At 39.5% G+C, this 12,870-nt stretch overlaps 1 protein-coding gene across 1 annotated transcript in view; it reads right to left on the bottom strand.

Annotated features, from left to right (window-relative positions):
- Nucleotides 1-9,395, bottom strand: part of LOC132893929 (cytochrome P450 7A1) — a 62,522-nt gene extending 53,127 nt beyond the window's left edge. Inside the window, exon 1 of the mRNA XM_060933114.1 lies at nucleotides 9,225-9,395. Within this exon, the coding sequence (XP_060789097.1) occupies nucleotides 9,225-9,298 (74 nt within the window). The 5' untranslated portion in view covers nucleotides 9,299-9,395. The remainder of the gene's footprint in view (nucleotides 1-9,224) is intronic.
- Nucleotides 9,396-12,870: the final 3,475 nt, after the last annotated feature.

The following is a 12,870-nucleotide window of genomic DNA, read 5'->3' as shown; positions in this document are numbered from 1 at the left end:
CCCCTTAGCTCCGCCCCTGATTGGAAGCGAATTGCAGCTGAAATGCAAACATATCGTGATCCACTTGTGTCAACCTGCCTCTACTAAAGACCCTCTGTAACACTCTCTGCCATTATCTGCGTCATCGTGTGTTGATGCAAGACCAGTTTTGCATCTACCTGTAATAACAAAATCGCAGCAATTAATGCAAATATCAAATTCATCTGGATAGCAGCTCCCCATAGTGACTGTTCTGGAATGGAGAGATACTTGTAGACAAAGCTTAAAGATCTCTTAAAAATTACCACTGCTCCTATACTTAAATATCTAAAAGTAGAATTCATACTAGGATTGTGGAATTATGAAAGTATTTTGCTATGCTAGTATGCAAAACTGTGGTATGCTAGTGAACAAGTACACTAGTATGTATACTATACAATTGTACTATTAAGCAAATATGCTAGTGTGAAAGTAGGTTATGATTAAAAGAACACAAATATAAAGGCTAGTATGCAAGTACAGAAGTATGTTACTATGCTAGTACAAAATATGCTAATACTCAAAAAGAAAGTGTGCTAGTATGTTAGTACGCCAGCCTGCTAATCTGCATGTATGGAAGTATCTTAATAGGTAAATGTGCAAGCCTAGGGAAGTATGTTAGTATGCCTGTGTACAAGTGGGTTAGTATGCTAGTGTGCAAGTAGACTAGTATGCAAATATGGAGCGATTCTAGAATACAAGTATGCCAGCATTCAAGTATGTTAGTATACAAATATAAAAGTATGCTAGCATTCAAGCATTGAAGTATGTACTCAAACCAAGGCAGACAGTAGAAAGTCATAAACAAAAATATCTTCCTTTGCATATTTAAAGCAAGACGGCCTTTCGATTTCATAAAATCTGTGAAATTTAGTTCCCTCTGAAAGTTGGTCATTGTAATGTATGTTTATTTCTGTAATATCTCACAAAATATCAGGCCATTCTGTGGCTGGGAAGTTATTTAATTTGAGGGGATTCCCGAGCAAATAATGTGCATGAAATCACTCGCTTCACGCAGTCAAGCAGACACAGGAAGTCTGTGTGTGCATGTGCAGGTTTACCTTTGACCGTGCACTAACAGTTCCATCATTCTGTCGCTAAACGAACAGCTGATCACACCGAGGTGCTCACTGACTGCCGATATTTATTCACGTCCTCCATTTTTCTCTCCTGTTTCAAATTTGTATCCCACAATGCCTTGCGTGAACGGGGAAAGCCCACCACGTGATGCATGACATAGTATCTTGAATCGGGTCATAGTGAAGCAGGAAAAAATAGCGAAGAATTTAGGGCCATGTGACTTTAATTCATTAATTGTTCTATTTTTAAAAAACACTAATAAAATTGGAAGTCTGTGATTCAAACTCAGTAGCTTTCGGTCCACTAAACAAAAATAATTGGGTGTCAGGGAAAATTCTTTTTATGACCTACACTTGAAAAATCTGAAAGGCAGTCTACCTTTAATTGTTTACTAAAAAGGTTTTATTGATTTTTTTTTTTTGAGTTAACAATTATTAGGACCACCCTGAGATTTTTGTTGAACATGAATACATTAACATTCAGGTAATTGTGATGTGTCAAATTAGTGCCAGGGAAAAAGAAAAAAAAAGAAGAAGAAGAAAAAAAAAAAGAACTGCCTCTGTAGCCAGCATGAATGTGGACCACAAAGATACAAAGACAATAACTCTCCTATTGTTTAAGTGGAAATTTTGCATAACGAAGTGTAGTTTATTTTATACAGGTTTTTTTTTTCCATTTTTATGAAGGGTTCTGGAGTTGCCTGTATAAACCAAGGGTGTCCAATCTTATTTGCAAAGGGCTGGTGTGGCTGCAGGTTTGTGTTTCAACCACCACCACCATGGCTACGTTCAGCCTTGACAAAACATAGCAAAATGTTCAATTAAACAGAAACAGTGGTGCGTTGAACACCCGTTTGTGTTATTGCAAGCTTGCGTTGCAACTATGGCAGCTGAGAAATACATTCTTGTCATCCGTTGCACCTTATTCTGTTTGGAAAAAATAAATACATAAAATAAAAAAAAACTTTACTATACAATACTTACAACAAATTTGTCTTCTAATGACAAGAATTGTTGAATACACCAAGCTGCAGTAGATACATTTGTAGAGGAAGTTAGTAGGATCCATTGTGTCTACTGACCTTTTAAAATAGCAGGGTTTATACCCAAGTCGTTGCTGATTGGGCAACACCTCCGTTTCCCAACAAATGAGACAAAAATGACCTCAAAGCCTGTTACACAATGTTTCACACCATTTCCAGGAAACGTGTCGCATACTTGCCAGCTCTACCGATTCATATGGTAGTCTACTGCTTTTGACAGGTGAATACCACCAACTGCTTTTATTTCTAAAAACTAATGCATTACAAAATAATCAGTTAACACTACTGGATTCACTCTTCTGACCTCGCTTCAGCTGTTTTCAGCACAGGGGATACAAGTATACAGCATCAAATAGTCATTAAGTGAAGCCGAGAGCCAATGGAATAGCACGATAATGATGTTGAATCTAAGTTGTATTGCTCTATTGTGCCATTCCATTGGTTCTCGCCAATCAGCAATTAGCTCATGTTACAACCAATCACGCCAGTGTTTGTAAAAGCCAAACACACACTGGTGATTGCGAACAATGAAAACTCAGAAGAAGAAAAAAGATTTGCTATGACAAGTTCAAGGCAACTTGGTCATCGGATCATCCAGCATCAAAGCATTGAGGCAAGGTGAGAAGCATGCATTATGTAAAAGTACATCAGTCTGATTTCCTGATCAATTTTCTTCAAATCTGGCACTTAGAATGCAGGAGAATGCACCATTTTTTTTTTCAAAATTTTATGGGGGGCCCTACCCCCAGATCCCCCTAGAAGGGCACAAGTGTGTCACACAATCTGATCTACCACTTTTCATTCTCAGGGGGTTGGCAAGTATGCATGTCATTCAACCAGGAAGCTATTGATGGGCAATTTGAAGCCGAGGCTCTGAAACGCGTATCAAGTATAAGGGGGCGTGTCAGATAAAGCAGTGCTCGAGGTGTGTATTGTTTAGCAGAAAACCACATGACTGATGAACAACGAGGCCTTGGTTTATCTGATTCATGTCAGCGTTTCATCCTGAGTGTGTGAGAAAAGAAACACCTCAATCCAAACACAGTGGAAAAATTTTTTTTTCCTAAATAATAAATCAATAAAATAAAAGTTCCCCTAAATGTTACCAAGACACCAGTGTGTGTGTAAATAAGAAAAGTAGACACCAATTAACAAAAAAGACATAAAATCTTATTACATAAGTTATTTTAAAATGAACAGAGGTGGACAAAGTACCCAACTTCATTACTTCAGTGAAAGTACAGATCCCACTGGTCAAATGTTACTCTGATACAAGTGAAAGTTCTCCAGTCAAATTTTTCCTTAAGGTAAAGTACTGAAGTACTTACTTTTAAAAATACTTAAGTATTAAAAGTACATTTTCTGTCAATGCATTGTTGTATTATTGTCATAACGCTTACAGTACATCATGCCTCTGAAGCGACCAACTGGATTATTTTGTGAATTCACAAAATGAACGCATGCTGTGCCATCATGGTGGTTTAACGTTAAGCTAGCTAGTCAGTGAAACTCCACCTGACATGCTAGCAAACTCTTTTCAAACTCAAAATCATATTGGGTCTCTGTTACTAGAAAAGAAAGATTTCTACATTTTGTTTATTTGGCAAGATTATGCTAAAACATATTTCTGAAAGGACTTCAGATAAGTTAACGTTACTCCTGTTAGCGTAACTGTTTTTACATGCTAACTAACAGTGTCCAAGTTAACTAGCTATGTGTTAACGTTAGTCATGGACAAGGCTACGGCAACGTGGTGGGAAAATCCATAGAAAGTCATTTGACTAACCAGACTGTACAGCTATTGCAACGTTATCGCTCGCTCTAAAAGCACAAACAACTTTGGTGCAAGCTTTCTCTTGGAATAAAACATTTATATACCTCAATATGCTTCCGCAGGTCGGACAGCAAGTTTTTGTAGGACGTGATGTGGTTTGTTTTAGGTAAACAAAGCAAAAATTTCAAACAAAATGAATCTTTAATCCTTGCAGTAAATTGAAACATGGGTTCATGGGCCATGAGTGTGTGCATTCCCCAGAAGAACCGCCTCCTTCCATTCTGCCATCAACTGATCGTGTTCAAATAATGCTGCTGAGAAATCAGTGAACTTGATTTTATACAGTCTATGGACGTGACGTGACCCTAGTGATTACTGATCGGCTGTCTCAGTGTCACCTGCGAAAAAATCAATCACTTTTTAGAAAGGAAAAGAAAAAAACATCCACTTTCAAAGCTGCTTCATATTAACGAGTAACGAGGACCTTGATAGAAATGTAGTGGAGTGAAAAGTACGATATTTGTCTTTCAAATGTAGTGAAGTTAAAGTCATAAGTTTCCAAAAAAATAATACTTAAGTACATATACTTTTATACTTATAAAAGTGTACTTAAAGCATATACACAGAGCCATGGCCTCACTTTCGTTTATAAATGCCTTGAGACTTCAAGAATGGCACAGGAATGGTTTTAAGTGCTAACAATAAATCTAATATAGTAATTTTTACGATTAAAGTGATTCATATAGGTAGCGGTCTGAGTGAATGATCTTGACGTCCGTAACGTCACAGCAGGAAGACTATCGGTCTCATCGCCATTTCCGCTATACTAAAACACAGAGCTGACTACAACTTTGATCCTCCATTTTGAGCTAATTTATCGCCGTGCCACATAGATGTGTTGCTGGCGGGTGCAGCAATATGACAGAAGGTGGATTTACGTTGCATTCATGGCCCAAGAATGTTCAAACTGCAAAGATTTGGACGTGTTTTGCAAGAAGTTCACGGGCACATTGGGCACCTACAAAGTGGTCTCTCCTCTGCTCTGCACATTTTACTGAAGACTCGTACGAAACCTCTGATCTGTTGAGGAGTGTTGGCTATAAGCCCGTATTGAAAGAGGGTGCAGTACCAACAATTAAAGGAAAAGAAAACTACAAGAAAAGTATTTATTTATTTTATTTATTTATTTTTTTAAAGGAAAGTGAGTTTAGTTGCACCAGTCCTCCCAGAGTGAGCCGAGGGTTGTTGGTAAAACCCGGGACAGAACGGGATGTGACATATCGCTCAGGCAGTGACCTCCCCGCGGTTGTTTCTAAAACCAGTGACATCCCGCTCCGTCCCGGGTTTTAGTAATTGCCTGAGCCGAGCAGTAATGGTGGAATACACAGTATGAAGAAAAGTGAATGACTGGAGCAGCCGTCTGATTTCTAAACTGGATTGTTGTTGTTGATTTATTCAATATAAAAATGATCTTGTACATAATATATAAAATACAAGTACAAAAAACATTAAAATATTGGGATGACATAAGAAAGTGTAAACACTTATTTCCATTGTGGTCCCTAAAAAAAAAAAAAAACACCCTGACAATATCAAAGAACAACATAATGTAAACTTAACAATAGAAAAATAGACTAATAAACAATTAACAGGTTATATAAGTATCAAAAAATAAATACAACAATATCACAAAAAAACAAAAACGGTGGTATACAATCGAAAAAAAAACTCATCAATAAAAAATAAAAACACTAGATTCCTGATTGCTAAGATTTTGGAATAAAAATTGTTTGACTAGACGTTTAAACTGAGACTTGCTGGTAGCACCTTGAATATGACTAGGTAATTCATTCCATAACAAAATACTAGAATAACTAAATGAAGATTTACCATGAGACTTAACAACTGGTACTTGGAAGGACATGGCACTAGATCTTGTACTGATAGAGTGGCGGTTACGTGTTGGTTCGAAAGAATGGGAAAGATAATTTGGAGCATTACCATTAACAATATTGTAAACTAAATTATATTTTAACTGATTAACACGTAACTCAATCGGTAATATACCAACTAGTCCAAATTCGTGAGCGCCAATATGTGTTCTGGCCGGTACATTTAAAAGATATCGAATAATTTTATTCTGAGTACACTGTAACCGAGTTTTATATTTCTTGGTTAGACCAGTGTACCAGGATGTGCTGGCATAGTCAAAATGACATTGGATTACTGCCGATACAAGCAATTTCTTGGTTTTCAAATCGACATCCCTTGCTTGTCTATATAGGAATTTCAGTTTGGCATTTGACTTACTGATGACATTTTCAGCCATGCCTTGTCCAGATATTGCTGCCATCTCACCCTTACATGGAAGAAGCGAATGAATGGCATGAACAACTGATAGTCAGATTGTTTCAAAATAATCGGCCAAAGGATCGGCCTTCAAGAAGTGAAAACACAGACGGGTAAGCTCCGACTCTCATTTGGATAAAAAAACAACACGTTTACCTGCATTTAGATTAATCCATGTAACTTGTATTGTGTGTTTAAGTTACCGGTATAAGATTATTTAATTTGCTTCAGAACGTAATTGTCTCAGTTCATCTGATTATTTAATTCGCCTTTTACATTTTATCAGTGAAAATGCATGCATGTACATGATGAACTTATGAACTTATGTTGCATAAGTTATAACACCTATCCTGTTTTAATGAGAGTCAACACACAATCGAAGTCTCATCTCATCTCATTATCTCTAGCTGCTTTATCCTGTTCTACAGGGTTGCAGGCAAGCTGGAGCCTATCCCAGCTGACTACGGGCTAGGGTTGCCACCATTCAGAAATGAAAATAAGGGACGCCCACCACGGCTCCTTGGGGCCATGACCACCACGGGCACGACTCCCATGGGATGGGGTGCTCGCAGCAGTGGTATGTTTTGTTTTGTAGGTGTTTTTAGTAAAGGGGTGATCAAGAAAGCAATTACTCATACTTAAAGCTTGAAATGCTTTATTGCCAATGCTGTAAAAATGTATAATGTACAAGTGGGCAACAATGAACTTTTAAAATATAATCTAAATATATTGAGAACTTAATATCACTGTAAATGTAAGTGCATAACTGTTTTTAGTGTAGGGACTCTCTTTGTGAACCTTGGGGACATTTTTACTTAGAGAGTGTGCTAATAATAATAATAATAATGTTGTGTGTTTTCTGATTGTCAGTGAAAGTGTATAGTACGGGCAAGTACGTGGTTGGATGAGAAAGCGAGGGGGCGGGGTGAGTGTGGAAGACAGGGGTCCTGTGTGTGAGTGAGTGAGGTGCTGAGATTTAGTGAGAGCTTGATTGGTGGATCAACTCTGTCTTCCTTTTTAACACATCCAGTCGGACAGATGAATGATCATTAATTCAAACAATCAATCAAACAATCATAACATAATGTCCCATACCGTATCACTCTCAGGAGATGATTGGGGTATAAAGAACTGTGACACTGACGCTTGTGTCTTCTGTGTTCTTACATATCTGCAGTGTTGCTCTCCTGACGAATGCTGTCTAATGTCAGACAGCCCACCGTACGCCACTGAAAACACTCGCCGACAGACTTTACAGTTTGCTCTGTAGTCGTCTCCACTCACGCTGTCCAGCCAAGGATGTGCTTCTTCCCACTCTTGTCTGTATTTCTGTAAGCGTTTACGCTTTTGAGGACGTGGTGGAGTCCCAGGTGCAGCAGACATTTTTAAAAGGCCCGGGTTTTTTGAGCAGCGCCGGTGTGTGTTGTCTGTCTCTAGGCAACCGTGACAGCGCCACACGCAGTGATGCAGGCAGCCAGGCACAGACACACAGAGCGTGACACAGAGGGGAGGGGTTTGTGTCCTGGGTAGATCCCACAATGTAGTATTTCCTGTTTTATTTTGTTCATTATTGTTAGATTTAGTGTTGATATGTGTGAGACAGACATGTGTATTGGACATTTATGAAAATACGGAACAAATCGCGTCCCGTATCGGTTCAATATGGGACACGATTTAATTGCCAAATAAAGGACGATTCCGTATTTTACGGGACGGGTGGCAACCCTACTACGGGCAAAAGGCGGGGTACACCCTGGACAAGTCGCCAGGTCATCACGGGGCTGACACATAGACACAGACAACCATTCACACTCACATTCACACCTACGGTCAATTTAGAGTCACCAGTTAACCTAACCTGCATGTCTTTGGACTGTGGGGGAAACCGGAGCACCCGGAGGAAACCCACGCGGACACGGGGAGAACATGCAAACTCCACACAGAAAGGCCCTCGTCGGCCACGGGGCTCGAACCCGGACCTTCTTGCTGTGAGGCGACAGCGCTAACCACTACACCACCGTGCCGCCCTCAATAATATATATATTTTTTAAATTCCCATTTATCCAGCATACAAGAGTCAAGGGTGGAGACGCTATCCTGCATATCTCCTTTAAGTACAGTACTCAAGTAAATGTACTTCATTACGGTCCACCTCTGAAAATGAAACATTGCGCAAAGTGTCAGAACACTGATGTCGAAATTAAAACATGCTGTACATTTCTCTTAGCACCAGCTGTGGCTGGTGAACTCTGTTGAATGAGACTTGGGATAATGAACCTTTCACTGATTCACAACAGAAGCCTTGTCTGTCATCAGTCACGTGGTTTTCTGCTAAACAGTACACGCCTCGAAGAGGGGCTTCTTCTGCCACGCCCCCTCAGAGCCATATTTGTCCATCACTACCGGAAACGGTAGCCAAACGGTGCACTCGGTTCTCAGCTTTGAGCATGGACCGCACCCCATTCCACTTCTTACAGCTGCTCTCGACTTTCAATAGGCAGGTGTGGCTCCTGCTTGGTTGGAATGAAAACCTGCACCCACACCAGCTCTTTCTGCACAAGACTGTGATATACACTTACTAGGAAAGTTAACTGACTTATCCCAAATGAGCAGTACAGTACCCCACCCCTCTGTGAATACAAAGTTCACATTAAGCCATAAACACTAGTAACTACAAAATACTAATAAAATACAATTTAACAAATGGGCTGATGAATCAGGAAAATGTTCAGTATATTAGATTCACTAGGTTTGGCTTTCCCCCACTGTAATCTAATCCACCCAGTGATCATCTTGAGAAGCTGAACATTTAGTCCTTAAATAACAACAATCCAATTGTGTAACTATAAATCCAACACTGTCTATTCACATCACACACACACACACACAGGGACATCTTGTACTAATGATACAACTCTTTAAGTTTCACTTTTTCCTGTCTTAAAAAGCTGAAGATCTTACCTCGTCCTTGATCCACAAACTCTAGCTAACAGGAAACACACACCAACAAGAAAGACAAGAATCCATGTAGCCATGCCTCAACTTTGTGTTTCTTTCCATTCAGTCCCACGTCCTCTTCCCTCTCTTTTTTTTCCGTCTTGCCTGGCTGTTTTCCCTTCAAGTTGTTTGGGATTACTCCTACTCACTCTAGGGGGCGCTCTACCACTGTCCTGGATAAAAGGACATGCTCAGTGTATGAGATTTACCATTTTTCAGACTGCACTGTCAGGTGACCAAATACCTTTCTAACAAATGTCCTTATAACAATTAGTATGGATCCTATCTTCAGTTACTGTAACCAGAGTTACCTTTTAATATGATCACTTTTAATAGTGATGGAAGGATGCAGCAGAGCACAAATGGTTTATTCAAAGATTCAAAGATTTTTTTTTATTGTCAGTTCACTTATATATCCAGGACATATATAGGAGAATCGAAATGCCATTTCTCTCTCACCTTATGTGTAAAAACAGATAAAGAATAAATAAATAAATATATCCATCCATTATCTGTAGCCACTTATCCTGTTCTACAGGGTCGCAGGCAAGCTGGAGCCTATCCCAGCTGACTATGGGCAAGAGGCGGGGTACACCCTGGACAAGTCGCCAGGTCAAACAACCATTCACACCTACAGTTAATTTAGAGTCACCAGTTAACCTAACCTGCATGTCTTTGGACTGTGGGGGAAAACGGAGCACCCAGAGGAAACCCACACAGACACGGGGAGAACATGCAAACTCCGCACAGAAAGGCCCTCACCGGCCACTGGGCTCGAACCCAGGACCTTCTTGCTGTGAGGTGACAGCGCTAACCACTACACCACCGTGCCGCCCCTATTTTGTACATTGTTTGATTTTAGAGTATATACTCTAAAATCAAGCAATGTACAAAATAGCAGTAGTGCAAATACAGTACAATATCTGTAAAGGTGCTAGAAGAGTAGCTTATGAGGTGTATATGAACAGTCGTGCAAATGAGCAATAGCAGCAGATACAGCAGTAATGCAAATGATTGTAGTGTGATGTGCAAATGGATGAGAGAGAGTTTCTTGTGTGAATGAATGTGTTATAGACCAGGGGTAGGGGTTTATCTTTCGTTTTAAAACAGAAGAAGCCTTTCCCTCCTTTAGGACTCAAAAATGAAGCTGTTAACAATAAAACAAATTCTTTAAGAACAACTGAAGAGATTACTATTAAATATAGCAAGGGAAATAAGTATTCAATAAACATATTTCCAGTGCAACTATTCATATAAAATGTTAAGCGGACATTAACACAATAAAACTACAAAGAAAAAGAAATCACAATATTCCAATCCATTAAAAGTTATGTGATTAAAGAGCTACAATTCCAGAGTTTCATAAACAGGAAAGCTGTGGTCTAAAGGTTAGAGAAGCACTGTTGGGACCAAAAGGTTGCTGGTTTGATTCCCTAGACCAGCAGGAATGGCTAAAGTGCCCTTGAGCAAGGCACCAAACCCCCAACTGCTCCAGGTATGTTGTAGATCACTCTGGATAAGAACGTCTGCTAAATGCCTGTAATGTACAACCCCGATTCCAAAAAAGTTGGGACAAAGTACAAATTGTAAATAAAAACGGAATGCAATGATGTGGAAGTTTCAAAATTCCATATTTTATTCAGAATAGAACATAGATGACATATCAAATGTTTAAACTGAGAAAATGTATCATTTAAAGAGAAAAATTAGGTGATTTTAAATTTCATGACAACAACACATCTCAAAAAAGTTGGGACAAGGCCATGTTTACCACTGTGAGACATCCGCTTTTCTCTTTACAACAGTCTGTAAACATCTGGGGACTGAGGAGACAAGTTGCTCAAGTTTAGGGATAGGAATGTTAACCCATTCTTGTCTAATGTAGGATTCTAGTTGCTCAACTGTCTTAGGTCTTTTTTGTCGTATCTTCCGTTTTATGATGCACCAAATGTTTTCTATGGGTGAAAGATCTGGACTGCAGGCTGGCCAGTTCAGTACCCGGACCCTTCTTCTACACAACCACGAAGCTGTAATTGATGCAGTATGTGGTTTGGCATTGTCATGTTGGAAAATGCAAGGTCTTCCCTGAAAGAGACGTCATCTGGATGGGAGCATATGTTGCTCTAGAACCTGGATATACCTTTCAGCATTGATGGTGTCTTTCCAGATGTGTAAGCTGCCCATGCCACACGCACTAATGCAACCCCATAGCATCAGAGATGCAGGCTTCTGAACTGAGCGCTGATAACAACTTGGGTCGTCCTTCTCCTCTTTAGTCCGAATGACACGGCATCCCTGATTTCCATAAAGAACTTCAAATTCTGATTCGTCTGACCACAGAACAGTTTTCCACTTTGCCACAGTCCATTTTAAATGAGCCTTGGCCCAGAGAAGACGTCTGCGCTTCTGGATCGTGTTTAGAGATGGCTTATTCTTTGAACTATAGAGTTTTAGCTGGCAATGGCGGATGGCACGGTGAATTGTGTTCACAGATAATGTTCTCTGGAAATATTCCTGAGCCCATTTTGTGATTTCCAATACAGAAGCATGCCTGTATGTGATGCAGTGCCGTCTAAGGGCCTGAAGATCACGGGCACCCAGTATGGTTTTCCGGCCTTGACCCTTACGCACAGAGATTCTTCCAGATTCTCTGAATCTTTTGATGATATTATGCACTGTAGATGATGATATGTTCAAACTCTTTGCGATTTTACACTGTCGAACTCCTTTCTGATATTGCTCTACTATTTGTCGGCGCAGAATTAGTGGGATTGGTGATCCTCTTCCCATCTTTACTTCTGAGAGCCGCTGCCACTCCAAGATGCTCTTTTTATACCCAGTCATGTTAATGACCTATTGCCAATTGACCTAATGAGTTGCAATTTGGTCCTCCAGCTGTTCCTTTTTTTGTACCTTTAACTTTTCCAGCCTTTTATTGCCCCTGTCCCAACTTTTTTGAGATGTGTTGCTGTCATGAAATTTCAAATGAGCCAATATTTGGCATGAAATTTCAAAATGTCTCACTTTCGACATTTGATATGTTGTCTATGTTCTATTGTGAATACAATATCAGTTTTTGAGATTTGTAAATTATTGCATTCCATTTTTATTTACAATTTGTACTTTGTCCCAACTTTTTTGGAATCGGGGTTGTAATAAAATATTAAGCTGTCAGTCTCTGCCTTTGGCATTTCCTACTTACATAATCATTGACAGCAAATATAGTTGCATAACCTTCACAAAAGCTAAGCTCTGTCTCAAGTGTGTGGTACAAAGTCTGGCATTTGAAGGAATTCAATTGCTTAATGTGTGCTGAAATTGTCAGCACACACAACCTGTAAGCATTACAACACCAAGGATGCATACAAGACCAGGCTAAAGTTGCCTGAGCAACAGATAATTTGCCCTCTTTGCCTGAGCTTCCCTTCTCTGGAGGAAAAAAAAAGTTTTATTTTTACTGTTGTGGCTGCATAAATATGAGTAGCCCATAATTGCTAAAGTTAAACCAAATGAAATCGCAATATCATCCAAACTTTTATTGCTTTTTGATAGACATGCCTCCGTGGGACACAGAAATGGGGTGGCCCAGAGCTCATCTCATCTCATCTCA

The sequence above is a fragment of the Neoarius graeffei genome, chromosome 1 (genome assembly GCF_027579695.1).
Source record: "Neoarius graeffei isolate fNeoGra1 chromosome 1, fNeoGra1.pri, whole genome shotgun sequence".
Taxonomy (NCBI): Eukaryota; Metazoa; Chordata; class Actinopteri; order Siluriformes; family Ariidae; genus Neoarius; species Neoarius graeffei.
Note: the sequence above shows the minus strand (reverse complement) of the source record. Positions and strands in the feature narration are given on the sequence as shown.